Genomic DNA, 27417 nt, shown 5'->3' on the forward strand with positions numbered 1-27417 from the left:
GATGGGACGCGGAGGGAATGTGCGTGCCATTGAATGGAACGCAGGTAAGGCATCTGAATGGAAGGAAGAGGACACTAATGATGTACGTCACTTCCGGGCATAGAGAGGAATGACTTGAACCGGATGGAGCGTGCGTTCCACTGGATGGAATGCACGCCGTTTATTTATATTCTTTTTATGGCTTTCCACATGCTAGGAAGTGGATACTATATATTAGAAGTAATACTTGGATACTTATTTGAAGGAGGTAAATAAACGGAAAGTAAGTAAACTTGTTATTTGCTTGGTTTGGGGGTTAATGAAGAATCCACCAATGGTAATAAATTTAAGGGTATATAAGGAAGTAGGAGTCATTACAGTAGTTACACCTTGATAAAGGATCCTTTATAGCAGAAACGCGTTGTGAGCTGGCAGAGACTGATAAGGTTACCAGGCGAAGGGGTTAGAAGACATCCACACAACAAACCAAGGGTTACACGGACCCATCCCGGGAGGTGACTGTTTATACCCTATACTTGCTTTATTGGGTGTGTGCTGTCCTACACCCCATTATATCTGGTACGCTGCTTCTCTGTTGGATTTTTTATGGATAATTTTAACAATAAATAAAGCTGTACTTCACTATATATACCTTTATATACCTTTTTTTTGAGGAAAATATCATTGCACCTGTGAAAGGAGGGTTTCCACCTTCAATAGGAATACTTTTAGAAACAAGAGGAATACGAGATTGTCTATCAAGAGGATTTGTCCTGATCAATTAACCATTTGAACAGTTGTTGTTTACTCCAGAGGAGCGCATGTGACCGCAAGTACTGTGTTATATTAGCTTCTGTATACATGTCTGAGAAAAGTAATCAAAAAAAAAATACACCAGGATACTGTGAGTGTTTTACATATAAATTGAGAAGCCCAGCATACAGACAAGTATGGCTGTGGCAATTGAAATATAACCCAGACACTGATATGCACAATTGAATTTGTTTGAATGAGAAGTTAGAAACAATGGTCGGAGGTTTGCAGAAGTACTGACAAGTGTATTCTAAATATGCAGAGGAAAACCTTTGAATTAGCTATCAGACGAAGTGGCAACGGCAGTCAGCTGGGGGTCTCCACCCTGCCTGAAAGTGAACCTCACTGCTTGTAACACCTTGCACTGTAGTTTTAAAATATGTTAGAAAGGGATAATATATATATTCAATCCATCATAAATACACTGAATTGCATAACACACACACAGACTTACATGCATAAACACCGCACATTACGCACAGTTGTGCTGTTTATCATAAGCACTCTACACATAAACGCACCACGCATATTAGCAACTTTACGCAAGATTTTCTTACACTTACACATACACAAATTTCCTAAAAGGTTCCTTAGTATAAAGGCTAATATTAGAATGTTTATTCGTTATTGTATAATGTTATAAAACGCATGTATTTGATATCTAAGGTTTAGTATGTAGTAGCCACATCCTGTTTGGTGCTATTCTAAACCACATTTTATTTGCAGATCTCTGTTTCCATCGGCAAGGAGATCTCAACATGCATCTGCAAGTTATGGATTATAGAGAATTATGTGTCAAATGTACTTTGTATGTAGTGTCTATTGATTAGTTAAAACACACACAAAGAGCCATTGGAGGGCTGAACTACCATTGTACCAACTGACCTATGACAGAAGAACCAAGAAGAAGGACCAATAGGATTATGCCAACTCGTTTCTAATTCTATTGTATTGCTTACTCTCTGTAAGGGTATATATTCAGGCGCTCTATATTCAGTAGGGGTCATCATATTTTTTCTGTTGACGGAGGCTTCACCTTTGATGCCGGAAATCTGGATCCAGAGTGACTGCGTAATGTATTGACTGTACCTTGTTTATGTATAATCTTTTGCGCTAATTGTATTTTAGATCAAGGCGTGTAACTATCTGCTTTTTAGTGAATAATATCTTTTTGTGCTTTGGAACCACAATCAAATCCTGGAAAGCAATTATTTGTTGTGCGACTTATAATGCTAAATAGCAACATTTACTGTGTATAGATTATTAGGAATTGATACTGCAGAGGTGCTAGCAGTTGTGACCACTACCTAGCTTGTAATAGGGATTGGTTTAGGGAATGGGCCCTTCCAGGCTCAGACACCTTTCTTGTATTTTTCTTCTTTTGTATTTTTTTTGACTGGTGGGTGGAAAGTGGTAGCCTTTTTTTTTTAGCACCTCTACTTTATTATCAGTAGATATGCTACAACAAAATGGCCACCACTCTCGAATCTGTAGTCATTACTTATTCTTTGCCCTAGTGTTTCCTCAGGATAACCGGCTAGTTTGATTGTCCTGTACACAGAATGTAACGCCAGGTACACATTAGATGACATATTGGACGATATGTTGTTCTGTAACGGATCGGAACGTCATATTATTGTCCATATCATCTAATATGTACACCCAATTGAGCGTTCATGTTTGTCATCAGTGACGTCATCCCATCGGATGTGCTGCACATCAGACAGGACGCCGACGCTGACTATGGCATGCAGGTGAGTGCAGGATGGAAGGTTATATTGTGCGGTCGTACAGCAGATTGTACAGTGGGCCTAATTCAGAGACGGAAGCTCGCTCTGAATCAGGGCGTTTTTTGTTTTTGTTTTGTGTGGTCTCCTGGCTGCTCGCATAGCTGTGGGTGACCACCCACAGCTATTGCGAGCGGCCAGGATGACCATCGGGGCTTGCGACAAGACCCTTGTGGTAGGGTCTCGTGGCCGCAAACCCAAGAGAGCTTCCGGCTCTAATAGAGCCGGAAGCTCTCCCACTGACATCACCAGTGATGTCAGTGGGGCTGCCCACAAACGGCAGGCGTTTGCTTGGGAACGCCTCCGTTTGTGAAGCAACCCCCTGCCACGCCTACAAAACGGGGCGAGCTGTCGATCAACCTTTTGTAGTGAGCCACGGAGAATTTCTCTCTCGCTCCGGGGGTTGCGCACGCGCAGTGCGGTCACTGCGCGTGCGCAGAGCCCACCATCAACCCGCTTGCGAGTGCTCAAGCGCTTGCGAGCGGGTCTGAATCAGGCCCAGTGTGTACGATCAACTGATTATATATTATTCCATCGGGCATCGGATCGGCTGGGATACACGTTGTTCTGATGTGTACCTAGCATATGAGTGAGATTCAACTCCAGATCTATACTGTATACAGGATATTCAGTTTATTTAACAAAGGGAATATGCTGTATACAGTATTGATATGGAACTGAATCTCACAGCTGTATCTTAGTTTTCTACTAACAGAAATTTGTGAGACCTCAAGTAGGTAGGGTAACCGCCAGAATCCATCCTGTGCCTCCCTGCATCTCAATGTCAATCATATGATGAAATGTGACATCTCCCGCCGGGGCTGGACTAAAGGGGGGGGCCTCAGGGGCAGTTGTCCCGGGGCCCCCCCACACAGGGTCGATGTGACCCTGCTGAGAACAGAACAGTGTGCTACTGTTCTACCGAATGCAGCAGCACAGTAAGTAGAAGCAGCACAGTCAGGGCTGCTGCATCAGCTTTCTTCTAGGGAGCAGAGGGGCCGGCTCCACACTAGCGGATGCAGGGGGGGTTCTGAGTAGAAACCCCCCCTTCACACTGACTCCCCCCGACAGTGACTGGCCACATTGGGGGTGGAGCCAATATGGTAAGCCCCGCCCTCATATCACTGTGAATCACAGCATTACATAGCAGGGGAAGAGCCTAATGAATCGAGATACCCGGCCCCTGTTGCAGCCTATACTGGTGACTGGTCCTGCTGCAGCTGCTGCATCAAGTGAAAATATGTATGTGTACTGTTTCAGTGTGTGTGTGTGTATGTATGCATGTATGTATGTTAGAGATGAACGGTTCGGATTCTGTGGAATCCGAACTGCTCCGAACATGGGGATCCGAGTCCCATCCGAGCCTCGGCTCGGGTGTTCCCGCTGACTTAGATCCTCACTGTGAGCCAAATGTCAGAGTCCTGACATTGGATCCTCGCGAGAGTACGCCTCTACATAAGGCTCCGAGTCCCGTGACTCGGCGCCATTTCTACAGCACGCTCCGGACTGCGCACTGCTCTGCTACTGGGCTGGCTAGCTGAGTTGGACAAGTGGCTGTATAGGGGGCAGGCTGATGCGCAATGCTCTGCTGATCACTGGCTGGCTGAGTGGGACAAGTGGCTCTGCTGGCAAAGTGGCTGTATAGGGGGCACGCTGATGCTGCGCTATACTGTGTCCAGAGACTCACAAGTGGCAGTGCTGGCAAGAGTGACTGTGTAAGGGGGCACACTGACTGCACGCTGATGTATGCTCAGCTATACTGATTAAAGTGTCGAGACTCACAAGTGGCTGTGTGTAATAAAAAAGAAAAAGTTTAAAAAAAGAAAGTTAAAAGTGTAAAAAAAAAAAAAAAAAAGAAAACTTATTTTTTGGTGCTGTACCCCACTGTGTATACAAGCACCATGACACCGTGGCCCTAAGGCCTCTGTGTATACAAGCACCGTGACTTCGTGGGCCTTAGCCCTCTGTATAAAATAAATTAAAAGCACTGTGACTCCGTGGGCCTTAGCCCTCTGTATAAAATAAATTACTCTGTGTATACAAGCACCATAACTTTGTGGGCCTTAGCCCTCTGTGTATACAATCACCATGACTTCGCGGGCCTCACCCCTCTGTAGATAATAAATTAAAAGCACCGTGACTCCGTGGGCCTTAGCCCTCTGTGTATACAAGCACCGTGACTTTGTGGGCCTTAGCCCTCAGTGTATACAATCACCATGACTCCGTGGGCCTTAGCCCTCTGTATAAAATAAATTAAAAGCACTGTGACTCCGTGGGCCTTAGCCCTCTGTGTATGCAAGCACTGTGACTTTGTGGGCCTTAGCCCTCTGTGTATACAAGCAATGTGACCTTGTGGGCCTTAGCCCTCTGTGTATACAAACACCATGACTCCGTGGGCCTTAGCCCTCTGTGTAAAATAAATTAAAAGCACCGTGACTTTGTGGGACTTAGCTCTCTGCTTATACAAGCACCGTGACTCTGTGGTGTCTGCGCCGCTGCTCTGTTGCTTAGTAACCAGTCAGCTCACTGCAACCTTTGGCCAATAATGGTGAAAACAATATTATAAGATGTGAGGTGGTCTAAATTGACTGTAAATTACTGGAAATTAATGTTATTGAGGTTAATAATACTCTAGGAACAAAAAAAAGCCAAAATTATGTGATTTTTAGCTTTTTTTGTCAATTATTGTAAAAAGTCCAAATCCAAAGCCAGTCACCGCAGTTTTGGCAAATCCAAAGCCGGACGATGAATCAGCCAAATCTAAATCCGGCAAAAATGGTCCGGACGCACATCCCTAATGTATGTATGTGTTTCTGTGTGTATATGTGTTATGGTCTATATGTGTTAGTGTGTATACTGTGTATGTGTTATTGTGTACATATGTGTTAATGTGTATATATATGTAGTTGGTTTGTGCATACTGTTTATGTGTGAGTGTATGTTATATACTGTATGTATATAGCACAGTGTAGGGCTTTCGGGGGAAGGGGGGGCACTGTGTGGCATGGAGGGGGCTCCCACAACTTAGTTACCCTGGGGCCCCCACAAGCCGTAATCCAGCCCTGTCTCTGCGTTATACCAACCATACTCACTTCCCAGTGAAGTGGCTCCGCTATTCTGATAAACCACTTGCTTTTTGGCGTCTAGAAATTTTTGTATAGCCTACCTAAAGTCTGGAGTATTTGTAAATGGTGTAACACCCTGTGTTAAATAGTTAATACTTTTGCAAATACAGGAGACACACACACATATATATATATATATATATATATATATATATATATACACATATACATATACACAGATTGAGTCTCCCATATCCAAAATGCTTGGGACCAGGGGTATTTTGGATATCGGAATATTCCGTAATTTGGAATATATGCTATCTTGGGAAAGGGACCCAAATTAAACACAGAATGCATTTATGCAATATATACACCTTATACACACAGCCTGAAGGTAATATTATACAATATTTTCAATCATTTTCTGGCTCAAACAAAGTTTGTGTACATACCTGAAATTCATTTATGTTTCATATACACCTTATACACATAGCTTGAATGTGATTTTATACAATATTTGTAATAATTTTGTGCCTTAAACAAAGTTTTTGTACATTGAACCATTAAAAAGCAAAGGTTTCACTATCTCAGTCATGCTAAAAATATTCCGTATTTCGGAATATTTGGATATGGGAGACTCAACCTATATATATATATATATATATATACACACACTGTATACTGTAAAGTTTAGGTACTAATAACCTATGTGTGCTGAAATGTAATATATGATTGATTGTGGCTGGCTTATGCATACACAGTTATGAGGGGCTATTTATTTGTATTACAGGAAGGCGGTGGTTATTCTGGACACCCTTGATATAACAAAAATTTATATGTTGTTGTTAAATCTATGGGTGAAGGCAATTCTCCCATCTAGGTGCTCATGACATCACACGGCCATATAGCTAATTATGGAGGGGTGCTCACAAAGTTAGTGGGGTTCCTGGATGATTCCAGAAGGGGCATGTGTTAGGTATGGACTGCTGGGGTGGAGGCTGGCGCACTAGGCGGGAGAATGAGAGGGGCTCGTGGCAGGGAAAGGAAGGCTATAAAGGGAGAGAGCCCAGCGATAAGCTGCAGACAGGAGTTCCCCCTCGTGAGCCCTCAGATCAATGTCCGCAGCGCCACGCTGAGGTAAACGGAGCGGGAGCGGCGGCTGTGAGGCAGGAACAGAGGCGCCAGTGGGAAACCCCGGTGAGAAGGGTACCTGTGGAGAGGTGAAGGCGGCAGAGTGCAATCCCGGCAAAGGTCTGGACGGCTGTCCGGGGAAGAGAGTGACTGTGCCTGGTGAGCAGCGGAAGCCCTCCGTCAGCTGGAGAGGGCGGCCTGCTGTGACACACCCCAGAGACTGAGGGCCTGATTCAGAGCTGAACGCTCTGACCAGAGCTCTCGCTCTGAATCAGGGCCCTCCTCCATGAAAATGGAGCGGCCTCCTGGCCGCTCTTATAGCTGTGGGTGACATACCCACAGCATATGCGAGCGGCCAAAAAGATGGTCGGGATGGCCTTGACCATCGCGACCATCGGACTTGCGACGGAGACCCTGCGGTAGGGTCTCCCTGCCACAAGCCCTGGAGTGATTTTGGCTCTATCAGAGCCAAAATCACTCCCACTGACATCACTAGTGATGTCAGTGGGGCCGGCTTCGGATGGTAGGCGTTCCCATGGGAACGCCTCCATCTGGCAGGCACGCCCCCGGCACGCCCACCAAAGGGGGCATGCTGTCAATCAACATCGACAGCACGCCCCCTTTGGTGCAAGACCCGGAGCGATGGAAAGCCCGTCGCTCCCCGGGTCTCGCGCATGCGCACGACGGAGCTCCCTCCGTCGCGCGCATGCGCAGTGGGGAACATCGACCCGCTTGCGAGCATACTGCCGCTCGTGAGCGGGTCTGAATGACCCCCTGAGTGCATTAGCTGGGGAGGAGTCGGGCTGTGTGACAGGATCGCTCCACAGCAATCAGAGGAGTGTCAGGCTGCAGGAGCTGGTAAGCTTGTTCTTGTTAAAATTGCTAGTGCAATCACACCCACCACCCATTACATCACTCAAGCCGATTGCCATATCAGCTATTTGAAAGGGGAACTGTTAACTCTGCATAGTTACTATCATACTAATACTGCAAGTACTTTTAAACGGAGGAGCATCATAGGAGACCTAAAACCCGGTCTACCATAGTACATATTACAGTAAAGCAATAAAATCACTTGTATTAGGGTAAACTGAACCATCAAACAACAGGCATCTAGAATAATCTCTATATTGGAAATGAAGTCAGTACGCGACCATTTCTTTGTGTATTAATGCTATACGCCCCTCAGATTTCCCGGTCGGGTGTAATTTGCAAGGGAAACGAAAAGGCTATTACAGTGGCAAAGACCCTGTGGGAGAGATTTTTTTGCCATTATGGTATGCCTGCCTGCATTCTCCACCTGTGTAACCCTGGTTAAGGGTTAAAATAAGTACTGTGCTCATAAATGATTGTAATATTTATAAATGTACAATTTGTGAGGTAAAGTATATGTATATATATATATATGTATTTATTCTTTACCTCACAAATTGTACATTTATAAACATTACAATCACTTATGAGTACAGTACTTATTTTAACCCTTAACCAGGCTTACAATGGTATTAGTAATTTATGAAATATACGTTAAGTGGTCCTTTAATGATGATGGGCACCTCATGTGGGTATATGGCAGCAATTTAAAAAATAAAATTGGGTATATGCAATGATTCTATCTTGTTTGGGGATGCTTTTTTGTCCCTCCAGGCTCTCCTCCCCCCAAGTCAGTCCTATTAGTTAAAACTTAAAATGCCTTCCACAGTGCTAGACTTTTACACACCTATTCACAAATCATGTCACTTCACTTGGATTTATCTTAAATAGAACCCATCTGAACAATTGGACACTTCTAAATTGCAATGTGAGTATTTTTAGAATAACATTACATCCCCGGCGCATCCACCTGGTCACATTATATAACTGCTATACACAACAAAGCTATCAGCCATTCCCTTTATTTGGAATATATTGATTGTAGTTGCCAAAAAATATATATATTTTGCACAGCTGACTACATTAAATTCCATATAAACAAACCAGAGGATAATATACAGACAGTTATTACAAAAACACATAAGACAATATAAAGAAACATAGATGGAAAATAACACAATAGAAGAAATACTTGCTGGATATGGTAAAGTCCCGCGCACAGCCAGTGCTGTACTAGTGAGGAGGAGATACTGTGGAACAGTAGACAGAAACAGGCTGCATTGTTACTTTGCAACACAACAGAAGGGTCACAACAAGTATTGCTGAAGGCACTATATAAAGAACAAAGTGTTGATGCTATTACTTTCACCCTCAGGTGACTGGATGGAGCTGTAGATATTCTCTCAGGTGTCAGAACATTGATAATCGTTTAGTTTAGCATGTTTGGTCTCCTGATAACTATAATGTTACCTTGGTCTTGGGAATTGCAGTTTTTCATGGATTTAAAGCTTAATAGGAGACATAGGGCTCTATTTATTAATATTATTTTTACTAAAATAAAGTGAAAAAGGGTGTTTTCACACCCTTTTCACATTATTTTAGTTGCACCTGTAGTTACTATAGGGCAATTGGAGTAGATTTAGTAAAATTCTACTCCAACCCCTAGTATCACTTATTTTTAGTAAAGCAGATCACATTTCCCATATTTGTAATGGGAAATGTGATCCGACCATAGTTACTAAAAATAAATTGTCAAAAAATACCGGGGGAAGCCCTGTGATAATAACGCCACATGGAGGTGGCGTTATCCAGGGTCTCCCCCGGTTACCGAGCTCCCACTCTGCTCTAACGGGGAGAGCAGAGCCGGGAGCCGGTTCCAGTAATCAGCTGTGTAGTCTAAATAGACCGCAAGCGGATTGCTGTAAAAAAAAGAAAAAAAAATTAAACATTTTTTTTTTACTTACCTGAATCTAGGGACCGGTGATCGGGCCTCCGGTGATGGCTCCTCTCCGGTCAGCTGGTCTCCCACAGTGCACTGCTGCCCGGTCATCAGGCGATCGGGCCCCAGTGCAGTATGGGAGATCACCTGATCGGGAAGCCCGGAGAAGATCACCGGAGGCCAGGAGGATGCAGGTAAGTGTAATGAAAGGAGGGGGTGTCGCAGGGGTCCGCGATCGCGGGGGCACGGCTTAGCGCCAGTGGGGGGTAGCAGCGACGATGGGTCGGCGCATGTGCGGGCTCTTAGTCGCGGTATTTTTTCTGAAAATACCGCGACTAGAGTGCGGATGGGATCCGCAGGGACAGAGCTTTCTCGCAAGCTCTGTCCCTGCAAGGGATTTATAGTAAATCCCTGTGATATTGCCTGAACTCGCAATGCGAATTCACTCGGTAATATCACACTACAATCCGCATTCAATATGCGGATTGTAGTAAATAGAGCCCTAAAATACTTGTCCACTAGCTACAAAGGAACCTGGACTTCTCCCCATGTGGATCTGACCCTACTGAAAATCTTCAATGTAAGTGCTCTGCTTGTGCAAGGCATGTTTTATGACGACACTAGAAGATGAAGTGGTTGCCTGTAAATGTTAGATCATATATGTACAACTCTATTTGGATTGCAAGCTCTAGGTCTTAGATTAGCAGCTATTCACAAAAGTGTTAAGGTGCCTATCCACTAGATGATTAAAATGAGTGATTGAATATCGATATCTTTCGCTCATTCGATAATCATTCGATAATCGTTTGAACATCGTTTAAAAATTTGGTCTTTTAGACATCTATCATCGTGCAAACATGCTGGTCAACCTGACGATATCGTCAGGTTCAGCATGTTTGCAGATGATTGATTGTACCTGCACTGAACATCATATCGTTCAGTGTGGGCACCCTGCAGTGTAGTGAACGACTGAACGATAACGATATCGTTATCGTTCAGTCTTTTCACTGTCGGGTAGTGGATACCCGCCTTAATACTTGACACGTTAGGAGTGGGGCATTATATACAGTACAGGAAAAATGGCAAATGTTTTACTGTTTCTTAAGCTGCAAGCTCTTGGCAAGATTTTGAAGCTGGTTACGGAGGTTATCAATGGGGGGGTTGAACCACTTTCGCATCTGCTCTGATAACTTCTCTAAGCTACTCTTTGCATCAGTGGCCATCTTTTTGACCTTGGCTTGGACATCTTTGGACACTGAGGAAAATCTGTCTCTGAGTTGTTTCCCCTGTTCGTCCATAGCGTCTTTCAGAGATTGGAGGCGCTCCTGACCCTTTTTCTTCAGGTTGTTCACATAGGGCTCAATCGTTTTACGGATATTTTCCACCTTTTCTTGAGTGTTCTTGCTGAGTTCTTCTCCGTACTGGTTAAGCTTGCTCTTGAGGTCTTCACTGTCCTTGGCAAGGCGCTTCTTCAGCTTCTTCATGTACATACTGACTTTTCCCTGGACATCTTCGATGTTCTGATCAAACATGGAACGCAGGTCTCCTGAGTACAGGATGGCTCTGGACTTTGTGTCCTCCATATCATTCTTTAGCTTATCAGCCAGAGCGGAAATCTCATCAGTGAAACGTTGTTGGGCATCTTGAGCCATGGGTCCAACTTTACTCTTTAAATCATCTGCGTAATTGCTTAATTCCTGCATTGTTTCTCTGATAAGTCCACTGAAAAAAAATAATGACATTGAAATATTAGTGAGGAACTTGATGGTAAATATTTACAAAATTAAATAGATTTAAATAACTGATAAGTGAGAACAATGTCTTGCACTTAGCTGCATAACCCATGTAAATGACCTCAAGTTATAGATATATTTGTAAATGACCTCAAGTTCTATCAAGGTATATTATAAAGTGTCACATCACAGGTATATTTCTGTGTGTTATAAGATTGGATCTTTTGCATTTACTGGTCCATTAAAATTATCTTACGATGCAACAATGTTTATTATTGTTCTATTTAATGATTAAATAGAATTTCTCAGTGCTATGCTAGTATCAGGGAAAGATCACAAAACATATTTTTAGAATACAGAAAAAAAAATTGCATTAAATCTTAAAACAATTTTTTTTTTAATGTTTGCAATAAACTACTATCCTGCCAAGTCAAAAGCCTAGAACCTTCATGATTCAGGAGAAACTTACTTCTGCCGGCTACTGCAGTCCTATCATACTATACACAGCCTGGAATTTGAATATAAATTCTAAAGCCATTTAAGGCCTGCTATGCCCAGCCAGCTATATACAGCCAGTGTCTAGATTATATTTCTGGAGATGTTTATTAAACACAATTGAAAAAATGTTTTTGATTTTTAGAGTGTATATATATATATATATAAAATTTATATATATAAAAATAACAAAAATAAAGTGTTATATATATATATATATATATATATATAATTAGTCACTTCCTTGTGTTGTGATATTGTTGTGCAGCTGGGCAATTAAATTGTATTGGATGGCTTGTGCCGTCTCATCATTTAAATTAATCCACAGTATGGGGGCTATTTATCATTCAATATCTGCAGCATATCCCGCGAAAATGGCTGTTTTTAACTTTTAAGTATCACCTGAATGAAAGGCACTGTAGCAGGTATCTCCGATATCTCCATTTGTATTTCCGACAGCAGCTGCTGCTGTCAGATTTACCAAGCTCTGGAATGCAAAGCTTTCGGGAGCTTGGACCCGGCAGCTAACGCCATCTTAATGGCTGCTGCACATGCGCGGTCAGTAGAACATGTATGCGCAGTAGCGCACCAGGGTCCCGATATGTCATCACTCCACTTCTAACACATCGCAGGGATGGGCCCCTTTTGTGAAGTAGCAGCGATAACAAATAACAATTATGGGGTCTAAATTCATGTCAAGTTGCTTTATTAAAGGTATAACTATTCTCCAGAGGAGAGGGGGTTTCTCTAGCTGTTCCAGATTTTTCCTTTATTCTAAATTGACATAATAAAGTGTGAATTTTTTTTTTTTTAACAAAACAAAGGGGCACGGTGAGGTGAGGGGTACAGAAATTAGGAAATAGAGAAATGGGCATGAGGGACAGAAATTAAACTGGTGAAGGTTACCTTATAATAAAACAAAGATGATGGGGCTCATGTAATAGGCTGCAAATTGCAGCCGCTGCGGGAACTCCTGCAAGTCTTCCCGTAGTTTTAAAGCGGCAATCATTTTAAAGGCAAAACCAAGCTGGTTTTGCCTTTAAAATGATTGCTGCTTTTGCAGGAAGACTCGCAGGAGTTCCGGCAACGGCTGCAGCTCGCAACCTATTACATAAGCCCTGATGACTTTATTGAAGCCTGGTGAGAAACACAATCATTTGAGATCCTGTGATGTCCTGACACCTGGGGCTCTATTCATTATCAGGGTCCGAACAGACCCCGATAATGAACATTTCAAATCGCGATGAGCGCCAGAGCAATTCATTATTGCTCCAGTGCGGAGACAGGGGCGGAGAGATCCAAAGCATCCCTCTTCGCAACCCAGGACTCCTTCCCATAGCTCCTGCAGTCATGCTCCTAAAACATTGTATTTTCGGAGCTTGATGAATTCCAGTGGGCCGTTCCGCATTATCATGAATGGCCCAAAAACTTAATTTCATTTTCACCTGCTTTTGTAGAAATTAAGTGATAATGAACAGAGCACCTGGTGTGGTGCATTATTTCTGTTTGAGCTGCTATAGGAAGAAAATGAAAGTGGCTTTCTTAGGTTCAGTTGATTCTGTCACCTGCTAGTTATCACCAGATAAGGTGTAGTCATTTCTGGCCAAATAAGAAAAGCAGCCCTTATATAGTCAAAGTTACAAGAAAGATTTTTTTTCCTCTTCCACATTTCAATTAACACTCAACCAATGAGAAGGCAGATTTGTGTGTCCAGTAAACTGGAATAACCCCTCTTGCTGTGTTAGGCATGTGAGTAACCCAAGCATGTAACTCTTTTTGATCTTCCTTTTCCTAATGTGAATGGATGAATTGAAGTAAAAAGGTTTCAACCAGTGTGGTCAATATTATACCCCTTAGTAAATCAGACTATAGTGTAGGTACAACATGCTAACAAGAGGATCATCTTCAAAATGATGCAAATATCTGATAACACATAAATCAATAAATAGGATCGGTTGTGGCACAAAAGTGCTGGTTGGTATTACAGTGGCAGGTGGCTCTCAGGGGAAATATCTCACCAAAATCTCAGCCATACCCAGATTCTCATGAGCCACACACAGGTATATAATATATACATGTCATGTCCTGCCTGCTGCCTATGTCACATTCCATACTATATAAGTCTAGTTTCTGCAAGTGATGTCCTGACTGATAAATATATTGCTATCTTCCTGCAGGCAGACACAGTCAGCGCTCTCTCTCTGTTGTCAGATAGTCAGTGCTCTCTCTCTCTCTCTCTCTGTTGTCAGTCTGAACAGAACTTACTTGGGGTGGAAGGTCTCTTTTACAAGTATATAAACTTAACCATTGAAGGGTAATGTCCTAATTAAAAATATATATATTTCGGGATGTAGTCATAATTTTGACATTCATGATTACAGTATGTGTACACTGTTGAATGTAACATTGAACATAGGGCCTGATTCAGACCCACTCGCAAGCGACTGACCGCTTGCAAGCGGGTCGATGGTGTGCACTGAGCATGTGCACGACGGAGGGAGCTCCGTCGTGCGCATGCGCCAGACGCGACGAGCGAAGGAAAGTCCTTCGCTCGTTGTGTCTGATCAAAGGGGGCGTGCTGTCGATGTTGATTGACAGCATGCCCCCTCTGGTAGGCGTGCCGGGGGCGTGCCTCCCTGACGGGAGTGTTCCCACGGGAACGCCTCCCGTCAGAAGCCGGCCCACTGACATCACTAGTGATGTCAGTGGGAGTGATTTTGGCTCTGATAGAGCCAAAATCACTCCGGAGCTTGCGGTTGAAAACCTCAACCGCAGGCTCCGGTTCGCAGTTTCGATGGTCGCGATGGTCACGACCATCGAGGCCATCAAACTGCACACTCGTATAGCCTGTGGGTGGTGACCCACAGCTATACGAGCGTCCAGGAGGACGCTCCATTTTCATGGAGGGCGGCCCTCATTCAGAGCGTGCGCTCTGCTCAGAGCATACGGCTCTGAATGAGGGCCATAGTTGCATCTGCAGAATGTCGTCCCGTTCACAATGGCGACACGTGAAATGTCAACATCCTGCAGGGATCGGGTTAGGCTGCGTCAGCAGAAGGGAAAGGTTAGGCTACGAGAGGGGAGGATTAAGGTTAGTCACTAGGGGAAGGTATAGAGTTAGGCACTAGGGGGAAGCGGTATGAAATCCCGGCGGCCGCATGGCCGGGAGTTCAAATCCCGGCAGCGTCAGGTAGACAAAAACAGAGATCCCGGCAGCGGCAGCCCGACAGCGCTGGAAATCCAGATCGTCCTTAGGTAACCTAACCTAACCCCCCCTAACCCTAACCCTCCTTAGGGTGCCTAACCCTAACCTCCCCCCCTGTGCCTATCCCTAATCCCCCCTCTAAGTGCCTAACCGTAACCCTCACTTCCCCGCTGCCTAAACCCAAGTCCCCTGGGGGGGTGCCTAACCTCCCCCTGGGGCTGCCTAACCCTAACCCTCCCTCCCCCTAGCCTAACCCAAACCCTCCCGGGGGGGTGCATAACCCTAAGTCCCCCCCGGGAGCCCTAAATCTAACCCTCCTCCCCGCGGCTGTCCGCTCGCGGCGGCCGGCATCCCTTCGATCGGGATGCCGTGCGCTGGTCTCCCGGCGTCTGAAAAATGACAGGCGTCTAGATATAGACACCTGTCATTTAACCCTCGCCGAAATAAAGCAGTCGAGAAGCCGGCTGTCGGGCTTACGTCAGCCGGCTTCCCGATTGCATCCCGAGTAAGGGTTAGGGGTACTTTTTGGAATGGTTGCCTGTCATTAGCATGAATCATCAGTATTGCTCTGTACTTAACATTTATTAGATTAAACATAAGAGGCCATTTTTGAAGTGCCAAGTGGCAAAGGCACAGTGTAAGATCGCCATTGGCATCTTACTGCATGCGCCCCGATTTGCACAAGTGCCAAACTATAGGTGTGTAAATCAAGGTGGTGTTGTCTGCCAAGAAGACATTGGCTTAGGCTGAGTGGAGGAGATGGGCAGACTGAGGGCATTCCTTGATGGAAATAAGATAAAAATGGAGGAGAGGGCACTTTTATAGGGCTATTCCTTACTGTGCCCTTTGAGCATGCCCATTTTTACTCCTTAAAACAATTGTGCACCAGTTTAGTCGTGCCACGAACTTAATGTGCTTTGCAAATGATCTCTGTACTGTATATGGTATACAGTATACATTGCAACATTCTATTTGAAATTAAGGGGTCTATTTACTAAGCTGTGTTAGCAGACAGAGTGAAAAGTGATAAGAAAGTGATAAGGTGCCAGCCAATCTGCTCCCAACTGTCATTTTTCAAACACAGGAGCTGATTGGCTGGTACCTTATCACTTTCTTATCACTTTTCACTCTGTCTCCTAACACTGCTTAGTAAATAGGCCCCCAGTCTTGTCATCTAAAGCATGTGGAGTTGTGGCTGGAGAGTTTGAACTGGATTTGTACTTGACTTTAGACTACTCTCTAACATCAGATGAAACAAGCACTGCACCTCATGCATGCTAATACCCCTTTTACACCTAAATTCCGGTCTGACCCGGAGTTGGAACAAAGTTCCTATACGGATTAGACCCGGAATTTTGCCGGCGCCGACTCGTGATATTCCTGAGTCAGCGCCGCTCACACCGCAGTCGGGTCTGCATAGACCCCGGCTTTTGCGGAGTGAAAGTGGTCGCTTGGAGATGACGTCATCTCCAAGCGCCACTGAAGCCGGGCCAATCGGCCGGCTAGCAGCGCACTCCAGGTCTTCGTGACCCGGAGTGCGCTGTTCCCATAGCAGGGTTTCATAGGCTACGCCCGTGTTAAACCCTGCTAGTTACCTGGGTTGGATTGTCGGGTCACTCGACCCGCCGATCCAACCCTCTCCCCTTTTACACCAGGGAGCTGCCCGGGTTAACCCTTCAAAAACCCGGGTTTTAGCTCCGGTGTAAAAGGGGTATTAGTCTCCACCCTCCTACAACTTAACCTGCCAATTCTACCCATTATTGCATAACATTGTGTATTATTATCATCACTATTAGTACTGCAATCTGCTCTCAGCCATTTTGCAGTATGTCAACTTTCTTATTAATCTGTTGTTATGAGCTTCTACCTGCAATATGCCGACTGCTTTCCATATCCCTCCATGATCCCTTTCTTACCATCCCTACTTGTACCCTCCTGAGTGCTGTGCCGTACCAGGGCTGCATTGCGCCCTGTGCCACCCCGCCCCCTATGTGCATGACCTCACACAGAGGGGGCGAGGCCGAAGGCACCTGGTAGTGCACCTCTGCTCGATAGACGCTATGAACAGCTGTACAAATGGCAGGGTGCATGTCTGGAGCATCCAAAGGACGCTCTGGCTGGCACTGCTATTTATGCATTGGGTATCCTGTTAGTCACAATTCCTTATTTCCTTTTACCTTTGTCTGTCTTATTTCCATGTATTGCTTATCCGACTGGTACTCTCATGTGTAGGATGAACAACGCATGGATCTGATGATTTTGTAATGATGGTGAATCTTGCTTTAGTCAGGCTTGCCTACCCTCCCGATTTGGTCGGGAGTGTCCCGAATAGCGGGTGCCGCTCCCGCCCCCCCGGAAGGAGAGGCAAGCCTCCTGGTTGCCGCCTGCCCCCCCCCGACTACTACTAGAAACCCCCGCAGCGGGGGGGCCCGATGACGCGATTCGCGCTGAATCGCGTCATTGTGGCCCCGCCCCCTGCTTCCTGCTTCACAAAGCCTTTATTTTCGGCCCCCAAAACGGCGTCATAGCCCGGCTACGTCCCCCGCTGTATGCAGGCATTCAGCTCCCTCCTGGAAAGAGGGAGCTGAATGTCGGCAAGTATGGCTTTAGTATTCTGCCGCTCCCCTATTAAGTGTCATCTCTTCCAGTCATTGCCTAATTTCTGACCAGTGTAACCTATGTAATCCATCCAATATGGCTGCCTCATCTAGTAACTTCAGTAGGAAGGAAGAATAATTCTTAGTACTGATGCCCTAAAATGGCTGCCTCACCTATGTATTATGTTAATGTTTTCTGTATTTTATGGACATCTAAACCTCTATTATGTGCATGATTTCTGTAAAACGCCTTGAGTCCTTTTGGAGAAAAGTGCTATATATAAAATTGTTATTATTGTTATTATACACATATACTCGATGTTTACCCACTGCGCATGCACCGCGTCTGGTGTGCGCATACGTGAGCCCTGTCCAGCGACTGAAGCTCAGTCACTACGGGGCTTGCTACAAGATGGGATGGCTGTCGATGGTGAGTCCCGTTTTGTAGGCGGGTAGGGGGGGTGGCTGCACATACGCAGGCGTTCCCTTAGGAACTCCTGGTGTTTATGAGAGGCCCTACTGACATCTCTACTGATGTCAGTAGTGGACTTCCTGCTTTATTAGAGCAGGAAGTCCACTCGGCCTCGCGGTAGCCGAGACCCTACCACAGGGTCTCGTCACACGGCCGATGGTCGCGATTATCGCGATGGCTTCCTGGTCTCCCACAGCTTTGCAAGCGGCCAGATCCACCGCTTTGCGAGCGGCCAGAGAAAAAACACAAAACGAAAAAACACGCCCACAGACCTTGCGAGCTGCCTGTCTGAATCAGGGCCATAGTCCTGTAGACCGTAGCTTTACCTGGTAACTGGTGGCTATAATTGAAATGATAAGGTATGGTAAAATATATTACTCTGAGTAGTTCAAGATACATGTAAAAGAGTATAACGGGCAGCTGTTACACGAGCTGTCAGGAGCAATCAAACTTTATTACTTATCCACAGGCTACTGTCACACACGTACATCTAACCTGGGAATGTGTGCAGGTCCTGTCCTGTCCAGTCATTTCTTCACCACATTCATTGCAGTTTCCAGTCAACAAAATAAGTGCAATGAAGGCTAAATAGCACAGGAGAACTTGAAGTGACTTGAATTTATTACACAGAGGATGTAAATGGATATATTTTTCTTTTGAGGCAAATACTGCTGACCTTATATGGCGGCTTTTAATCAACATTATTTTAGTCTTCCTAAAGCAACTGAATTAGAAATAGCAGCAGTCTGCAAACCATCTAAAAGAATATCAGGAAATATTCAAAACTAAACTCAGTTGTTGAGCTCTTTCTGGTTCTTAAGGGGCATATTTATCACAATCCGTATATTGACTAAACTCACATTAGGAAAGTGATTATTTTTGCAATACTTTATCATTCTGCAGAAGCAAAGTGCTTTTGGGGACAGCACTGTCGAGCCGAATAAACATGCGCGTCCGTCTGACTGCGCATGCGACATTATGGGCCGGCAGGGAAGGATCTGGAGGATCCCTCTCCAGTAAAAAACGTGATACAGTAGCCAATAGGCTCCTATGTGCTAACGCCATCTGAAGATGGCGTGAGCTACTGGGCCAAGCGCTTGCTAAATGTTACAATTTAGTAGCCCCTATAGATACCTAAGGGGGCTGCTTTTGTGATGGAAAATGGAGGAACCACAGCAGATATCTCCGATATCTGAAGCAAAACCCTCTTCATTTATCCTAGGTATGAAAGAGTTTTTACAGATAACTGTTGTTAAGGGGGATTTTCCACATAATGGCTTTAATAAACTTGCCCCATGGTGATAAATGATGTGGAAACTATGTTACTATAGGTGTATACATTATGGGGTATATTTACTAAGGTGCAGGTTTTTATAAGTGGAGATGTTGCCCATAGCAACCAATCAGATTCTAGCTATTATCTTTTAGAAGGTGTTAGACCATACTTACCTACCCTCCCGAAAATCGGGTGCCGCTCCCAGCCCCCCGGAAAGGCAGGCAAGTCTCCCGGCCCCAGCGACCCATCTGCTTAAACCCCAGCAGTGGGGGGGGGGGCCGGTGACGCGATTCTGAATCGCGTCATCGTAGTCCCGCCCTCTGCATCAAAATGCCATTAATCTCGGCATTGTGAAGAGGGGGCAGGGCCACGATGATGCGATCGAGCTGTCACACCCTATGCCCCGCCCCCAACTGCGTGCCATCCTCCGAGCCACGCCCCCCTTTTATCCCGCGACACTCCCCCTTTTTGCCGCGAGACTCCCCCATTGTGGTTGACCGACAGCTCCCTCCCGGAAGAAGGGAGCTAAATGTCGGCAACCCTGTGTTAGCTCAATGTTAAGTAGAATCTGATTGGTTGCTATGGGCAACATCTCCACTACTAATAACCCGAACTTTAGTAAATATACCCCCATGTGTCATAGGGCAGAATAAGCAGATCTCTACAGACGTTAGTAAAGGAAACACCTGAACATTACATGCATGTTAAGTAAATGTGACTGTACAAAAAAGGAATGGTAAGGTTAATGGTTTGTACAAGTTAAGCTAGGTCAGTATGTTTGGTTCCTGTAAGCAGGGGTATTATTAGGCTCTGGAAGACCCAGGTTCCATCCATACATAACAGCTACTGCCTACAGCACCCAATTCTGGGCCCCTGGCTTAACAGCCCTGTTACTGGTAAGAAAAACATAATTTTATAAACCTGGTGTCAAACCAGAAGCACTGATAAGTACAATTATTCGGAAGAACCTCAGAATGTGTCACATATTCCATTTGTCTCTGTGTCCTCACTTACTCAAGTTCTTTGCCAAGCTGAGAGTCTCTCATCTTCGATGTGGCATCATCTGCCGCCTCCTCCATTTTGTTGAGTGTCTGCCAGAAACTGTCCAAGGCAGACTCCCATTTTGTCTTGGGTGCATCTTTGAAGAATGATCGAGCCTGGGCCCCTGTGGGAGAAGGTCAGTAAGCAGACTTAGGTGATTACAGCAACACTTTTGTACAGACATGAGTGGAGTAATGTTAATAAGTGCAATCATATCACAGATACAAATAATTCTATGTTCTACAAATATTTCCTTCTCAGCAAAAATACTTGTGATGGTTTGTACATTGTACAGTAAGGGAGGGGTCTCCATATCAGGGGCCACATACTGTACATACATTCATACATATATGTATAATAAATACAACTGATATGCATACAGCAAACAGAGATACAGAATGAATCAGGCTATGTTCTATGACAGATTCATTTACCAAAATCACAGGAAGCTTCAAATCATAGCAAATGTTCACTTCTAGAATACAACACTACACTACTGTTGTCTGGTCAGCATAAAGTCCTCCTATGCCACTTAGGGTTATTCTTATTTTCCATACACCGCTATTGGTATAGATCACTGGTTCTCAATTATTGCCCACCTGGGTACCCCTTGGTCGGCCTATTTGTGTACACCCATTATTGGAAAAACTATACATTTGTAATGAATATAACTGCTTTTCTTTTACAGGGATACACTTTATCACTTTGTTATCAGGGTCCTGCTGTGATGCATGGGGCTAGAGATCTCGAGGACATTGATTTCCCAATGTGTCTAATAATCACCTGGATGTCATGCCCCGCCATTACAGAATTATTTTATGTACCCCCGAATAAGGCGAATATCACAGCAAGTACCCTTGAATGTCACAGCGAGACTGGTATAGATCTTTGTTAAAATATTACCTGCCAGGAGCCCAATCGTCAGCAGTAGGACAGTCACCTTCATGGTTCTTTATGATCCTATTGAAGAGAGAAATGTTATTGAATGCAAACAGAAGATGGAACCAACATCCTGACCAGCTGCAATCCAGAGTGCAATCTCACAAATACTGTGTACAATGGGACAACGTGTTCAAACCCGTGTCCAGTATCATCACCTCCTCTCAAGTTCAAGAGAAGCGCCTTCTCCTTATAGTAATATATATATATATATATATAACCCGCTTTCCAAACCCGTATTCTATAACTCTAAGTGTTCCCTCCATAGTTTCCATCTTTCATCCCCTGTCGATCTCCCTCACCTTGTCAGAAGTAATAGCCTCTCCCCTGTCCCGTCTCTTTATATAAGCTGCAGGCAGTGAGTTATGAGGGTTGCACTCTTGCACCTTGAGGCTAGAGGCAGACACATGATCAGCATAAGGTTGGAGGGGGCGAAGTCTAATGAGCAATCTATTCTTTCTCCAGACTTAACCCTGGGATTGCTGAGAAGTGAAGGGCCAGTGATAGATGCATGCCAGACATAGAGGTGGCTTATGCTCTCTCTTAGTCATGATCAGCTGGCATGCAGTTGCCTCACATCTTGTGTGGAGATACCCATGTCCCAAAACTTCCTTAAGAGGCAAACTTTTAATAATTTCATATTCTCATTAGTGTGCATCAGATAAGCAACATTTCTGCAGCGAAGTCTAAATGCGTGTATGAAGTGTCATCTCACTTTCACTGCAATCAATGTACTTTCTATGGAGTCTATTCACAAAAGCCTCGGAGAGAGAGATAAAATGGAGAAAGATAAGTCCCAGCCAATCAGCTCCTAACTGTCATTTTTCAAACACAGCCTGTAAACTGACAGTGAGGAGCTGATTGGCTGGGACTTATCTTTCTCCATTTTATCTCTCTCATAGGCTTAGTGAATAGACCTATTTTTCTGGCTAGTTGCGCGTGTCGGAAAAATCTGCAGAGTGCAGCCCATAGGTTAGAACGAGCTACAACCCTATGCTGTTTGTCCTTATAATTTTGCCGCTTCCAGGGGTTTATGGACTAATAATCACGGAAAAGCCGTAATTACTACATATTGCAAAATATAAATATCCCCGCTATGTACAAAGGAGAACTTGCAGGGGCAGCGGTTGCGGTAACTGCTGTCCCTGTGAGTTATATCCCCAGCAAATTGTAGAAGTCTTTCACAGATGTAAATTATTTCTCCAGGGGAAGCTGGCTGAAGATGGTGTAAACTATTGGGGCCAAACGCTGAAAAGCTTCGCTCTTTGGAGTTTGGTACATAGGGGTCAGATTGTAGCATGCTTGTAGAATGCTTGCAGACTTATAAAATCTCCTTCCCGAGAGAAGTCTGGGGAGGATAAGCAGGTGGGCGGAGTTGGGGGCGGGGCCAGCCCACATCATTAAGCCCCGCTCTTTCGCGGGAATTCACCACAAACAATGGATATTTAGAATAAGAGACGAGGCTAAATGACGCAATTCTTACAGAATCGCGTTATTAGGCCCCGCCCTCAATGCACGGACCCGCTGATCCCCAGTAATATTCTCCCCATTCTGCCCACTTCACTTCTGTGAAATATCCTACATTGTGCCAGTAGCACACAGCAACAATTCCTAAAATTATGCAGGAACTGCAGTTTCTACAAACAGCTTGATACATAGCCTCTCCCCAGTTTTGCTTATGAGTGGTAATGGCAATTTTGGAAGAGGGGACATTCACTTTTTTTTTTTAAGAAATAAATAAAAAATACAGAAACATTAATGAGGTAAAGTGTCTCTCTAAGGCAGGGCTGGGCAATAAGCGGCCCACCAGCTGTTGTTGAACTACACATTCCAGCATGCCTTGCAACAGTTTTAACATGGCCAAATGGAAAAACTGCTTCAGGGCATACTGGACCGTGTAGTTCTACAACAGCTGAGGGGCCGCTTATTGGCCACCCCTAATCTCAGGTATGATACACTTAAATGGTATCATAAGCTTAATGTATATGATACACTATAAACCGATCTTCCTTCTGCATAGTACTTTATGTAGTAGTTGCACGTGGTGTATCTTATATGTGAAGATCAACATACTCCCGAAATTGCAGCATCTTTAAATGAATATAACATTGGTGTATGTATTTTACATAAAATGTATCTAACTCTACATGTGGCCTATTATTTGCTATCATAATTTCAGTACTTGAAATATTTAGCACAGACAAATAGCATTTTATCTAAAAGAAACTGGTAGGTGGTGAAGCAACCTGGATAGTATAACAAGCTTAATACTGGAGCAGCCGGCTCATTTTCCTGAATGTCTGTAATGGCCGCTTTCCGTAGAAGAACAAAGTAGAAGTTGTTCCAGATTCAGAGACCTAGATGTGGAGATAAAGTTACCAGATCAGACATTTTAATCCACCTGCTGATAAAATAAACATGATTGTGATTGTTGCTAAACAGGCATTCAGTGTTCATCAGAGCCAAATAAATTATATTACACATATGCCCAGAGTTAGTAGAATGACCTGGTGGCACTAATCAGGGAGCCCTCTGTAGATAAAGTTTTCTCTGGCTTGCTGTAAATCATACCTGCCAGCACAGTTATTGTGGTACTGTCCAGTTTTTGGAGGTCCAAAGCTGAGTGATATGCTGGAGGCTACTGCACAGGCTCCCTATGCTACTCAGAATTAGAATTTTGTCATCCGGGGCACAGACTTATCTACTGGGGTAGTTAGTAGTCACTGTTGGCTTGCTAGAATACAGATGTTAACATTGCAAAAACTGAAATGCTTGTAGGGTGAGGGTGCAACCCATTTAGTCCCATTGCATTAAGGTGTCAGTGCCTACTGCATTTATTCTGTGGCTCTGGGGTATCTTCATTTTTAAATGAAGCATGTAGACTCCACTGTATAAAGACTGAAATGTATCACTGCCCATAGTACACTACCTCCCCCACCACAGAGCATCACAGTGACCACCATATAATGAACAGAACATAACAGTGGCCGTCATATTATGCAGGGAACATCACCGTGACTGCCTTATATACGGCAGAGAACAGTGTCCACCATACAATACAGAGAGCATCAATCACCACCATACAATACAGAGAGCAAGAGAGCATCAATGACCACCATACAATTTAGTGAGCCGGTCTGGCATCAGAAATTGTGGGGCACACTACAGACTAAACAAGCAGGGCCCCCAACTATTTAATCACTAACCCCCCATCTCAATGGATGCACAGGTGCAGCAAAAAAAAACCATTAAAAAATATTTTTGAAAAAATGAAAGAGCTAAAGAGCCTGGCCATAGGGTACCGTTCCAGGCACCCTGCTAGCCAGAAGTAAGAGTCATGCAGCAGCGGCGGTGCCAAACACAGCCCTGTGCGGTGGCACCGTTTTGCACACTCCTAGTTATGACCATGATATTAATTGTAGCGAAAAAGCGGATTTTGCGTCCGCATAGGCATAGCTGCACCTGATGGTGTCAGCTTAAACATGTAACTTTCCCTTGTGTATGTATATGTAATGTTATTCGTGTGTGGGGAATGACAGGCCTTTGAACATAGGTTGAAAGAGAGGTTATAGGAAGTTTTTTTCCCTGCCAGCAATAAATTTCCAAATCGTATATGGCACACAAGAAAGATGTACCTGGGAATTACAAGACATCTGACCAGGCTCTGCTAAAATAAGTTAAGAGCTTTGTGTACTGTTCCTGAACAGAGCTCACAGCAGGATTGCTTATACTAGAGACACACAGTCTTCCCAGGTGTGGATTCCCTCACTTAAGTCCATGGGTATGATTATTGACATAAGTCTTTGAGCTCAACTTCTAACAGAACCGAAGGAATAATAAATTAACCTCTGCCCAAATGACAGAGAGACCCTGGAGCCCCAGCCAGATGGACAATACACTCTGAGTTGAAAAGGGTTAAAATCACCCTAGGGAGGGGGGTGAGGGGGGATGCTGGGAAAGGCAGGCATAAATATGTGATTCAAGTATAGTTTGTAAGTTACAGATGAACACGAAGTTCGTCATTGGGATTGCCTCATCACCGGATCACTACGGTGTGGTTCGTTTCTCCAACTTTGTTATTTTCTTTTATTTCTTGGAACTTGCAAGTAATTGTGTGAACCCTTTTATTTTAATATTCTTATATCTTGTAACTTTTTGTAACTAAGCTTTGAAGATATTCTTGAATTAAAACATTAATTCTAGTTCTGGAACTGTGTTTTTATGACCCAAGGCCTCATTTGGCCCATGTTATCTATTTTTACTAAGTGTGCATAATCGTATAGCAGGTAAGAGCAAAGGCTTACCCTGTATTTAATACTAAAGTTCCCTTTGCTGGTGGCAGACCAGGTTTATTTAACCACACGTGCTGAGTTGACCTGGAAAAGTCACGAGCGGCGATTCTCAGATTGGCGTATCTGGAGGATCGTCCGGCAGGTCTGTGACAGGTTTATTAAAGGTAATATCTGCTTACATGCCATACATGCAGAGGTGGATTAAAACCCAATGGGGACTTAGGCAAGGTACTGGACTGGACTCCCCTGTGACCTGTGTGTAATATATATATATATATATATATATATATTATTCCGTCCTGAGGAAGGTGATACATTCCCCGAAACGTAGACCGTTATTAAAACACCCTGAAAGTTCACCGATTTAAGAGTCTCTGAGTACAGCCTGTTTTTTTCTGCGTATATATATATTATAAGGGCACGGTCGTGCCCTTTTATTAAGGCTGAATCGAAAAAACGGCTATTTTCCATAGAGAACTCCGGAGTGAGGGGTGTATGGTGTTTAAGGGGCTACACCTCAAAAGCTATAGGAAGTACCAAGCTGAAATTCGGCATGGATGGGTAGAACTGTCGCTCGGTGTTGGATGCCAAATTTCAGGGCAAAGAAATAAAAAATTAGGATTTGGGAGTAATCTAAAATTCCAACTGTCAGTTTTTTATGACACTGAGTTAGGACCACTTTTCTGCTGTTCTCTATGAGGGACTTTTGGAAGGCATAAGTCAGGGTAAAAGGCGAATTTAGACTTGGGGTTTGTTTTATTAGGTAGCTATTGTTCCATGGTAGGGCCTTTTAGGAATCAGGTAATTGAGAAAGTTACAGGTTTTAAACTAATTCCTCACAATTGTGTCATTATAGAGATAGGAAGCTTCAATTCATTGAACAGTCTCTGTAGGAGCCTCCAGCAGGTGAACTCACTGTGGCTTCACTTGGGTGCACCAAGATGGCTGCCTTTGCGGGCGTTAGCAGTGGAGCGACCCGGCAATGGCAGCGGGGATACAGTGGCAATCGAGCGGGCATCAGCGTTGGTGGTGGAGCGGGCGATTTCATAGGAAGCTACAGCGGTGGCATTGGCGGTTCGGGCTGCGGGACCCGCGACTGTGCTGGTGTTGGCGGCGGGCCTGGATTCGAGAGGATCCAGTCCCTGCTAGTAATACTGTGAGTTCAGCAGTGGAGCCCATTTCAAAAATGGTGCCTCAGCACCATTTTGAAATTCAAAGAGGTCATTGCCCCTCCCCTCGGCTGGCTTATATAAGCCAGCGCAAGGCAGCGGCATGGCAGTCCAACGGAGGAGAGGGAGTTGTCAAGATCTCCTGAAGAATGAAGATGCCGGAAGTCCTAGTTGGCGGATGCCAAGCAAAAGAGCTGACACAGGCTGACGCCCATTAGGTGAAGACGCGGAATCCCTGGCGGGTTGGCACCCACCAGACGAAAATGCCAGAAGTCATATTGGGCGGCGGACATGCAAAAGAGCTGACACAGGCTGCTGCCCACTAAGTGAAGACGCCGAAGCCCTGGTTTCTTTTCTATGGAAACAATACCAATAATACACAACTTTGTTTTTGGAGGATTGATAAGTTTTAATATTATAAGTGAACAAATATTGACACTATCCTGAACAAGCTTTTTTTTAAAGGGCAGATAATAGACAATCCGACATTATCAGCTGACACTTGTCCGGACGCTTGCTACATCACTTCCAGCATCCGAAGCGTGGATTATGTCACTTCCTGGAACAGTCCAGTCGGGGAATACTCTAGAAGAGACACACGCGGCCAGTTC

At 44.5% G+C, this 27417-nt stretch overlaps 1 protein-coding gene across 1 annotated transcript; it reads right to left on the reverse strand.

Annotated features, from left to right (window-relative positions):
* Positions 1-8654: 8654 nt before the first annotated feature.
* On the reverse strand, positions 8655-21678 carry APOE (apolipoprotein E). Its single transcript, XM_088450903.1, has 4 exons — positions 21648-21678; positions 21310-21366; positions 20380-20530; positions 8655-11309 (listed from the first exon to the last, which is right to left on the reverse strand). The coding sequence occupies exons 2-4, from the start codon at positions 21350-21352 to the stop codon at positions 10679-10681; spliced, it is 825 nt and encodes a 274-aa protein (XP_088307029.1). The 5' UTR covers positions 21353-21366; positions 21648-21678; the 3' UTR covers positions 8655-10678.
* Between the last annotated feature and the right edge of the window lie 5739 nt (positions 21679-27417).

The sequence above is a fragment of the Taudactylus pleione genome, unplaced genomic scaffold (genome assembly GCF_031769625.1).
Source record: "Taudactylus pleione unplaced genomic scaffold, aTauple2 ptg000535l, whole genome shotgun sequence".
Classification (NCBI taxonomy): domain Eukaryota; kingdom Metazoa; phylum Chordata; class Amphibia; order Anura; family Myobatrachidae; genus Taudactylus; species Taudactylus pleione.

Excerpts from the sequence above, each read along its gene's own strand:
- APOE (XM_088450903.1), bottom strand. The coding sequence starts at position 21,352 with ATGAAGGTGACTGTCCTACTGCTGACGATTGGGCTCCTGGCAG. Across the intron at positions 20,531-21,309 it reads GACGATTGGGCTCCTGGCAG|GGGCCCAGGCTCGATCATTC; the intron begins GTAATATTTTAA and ends CTTCTCCCACAG. Across the intron at positions 11,310-20,379 it reads CAGCTTGGCAAAGAACTTGA|TGGACTTATCAGAGAAACAA; the intron begins GTAAGTGAGGAC and ends ATTTTTTTTCAG.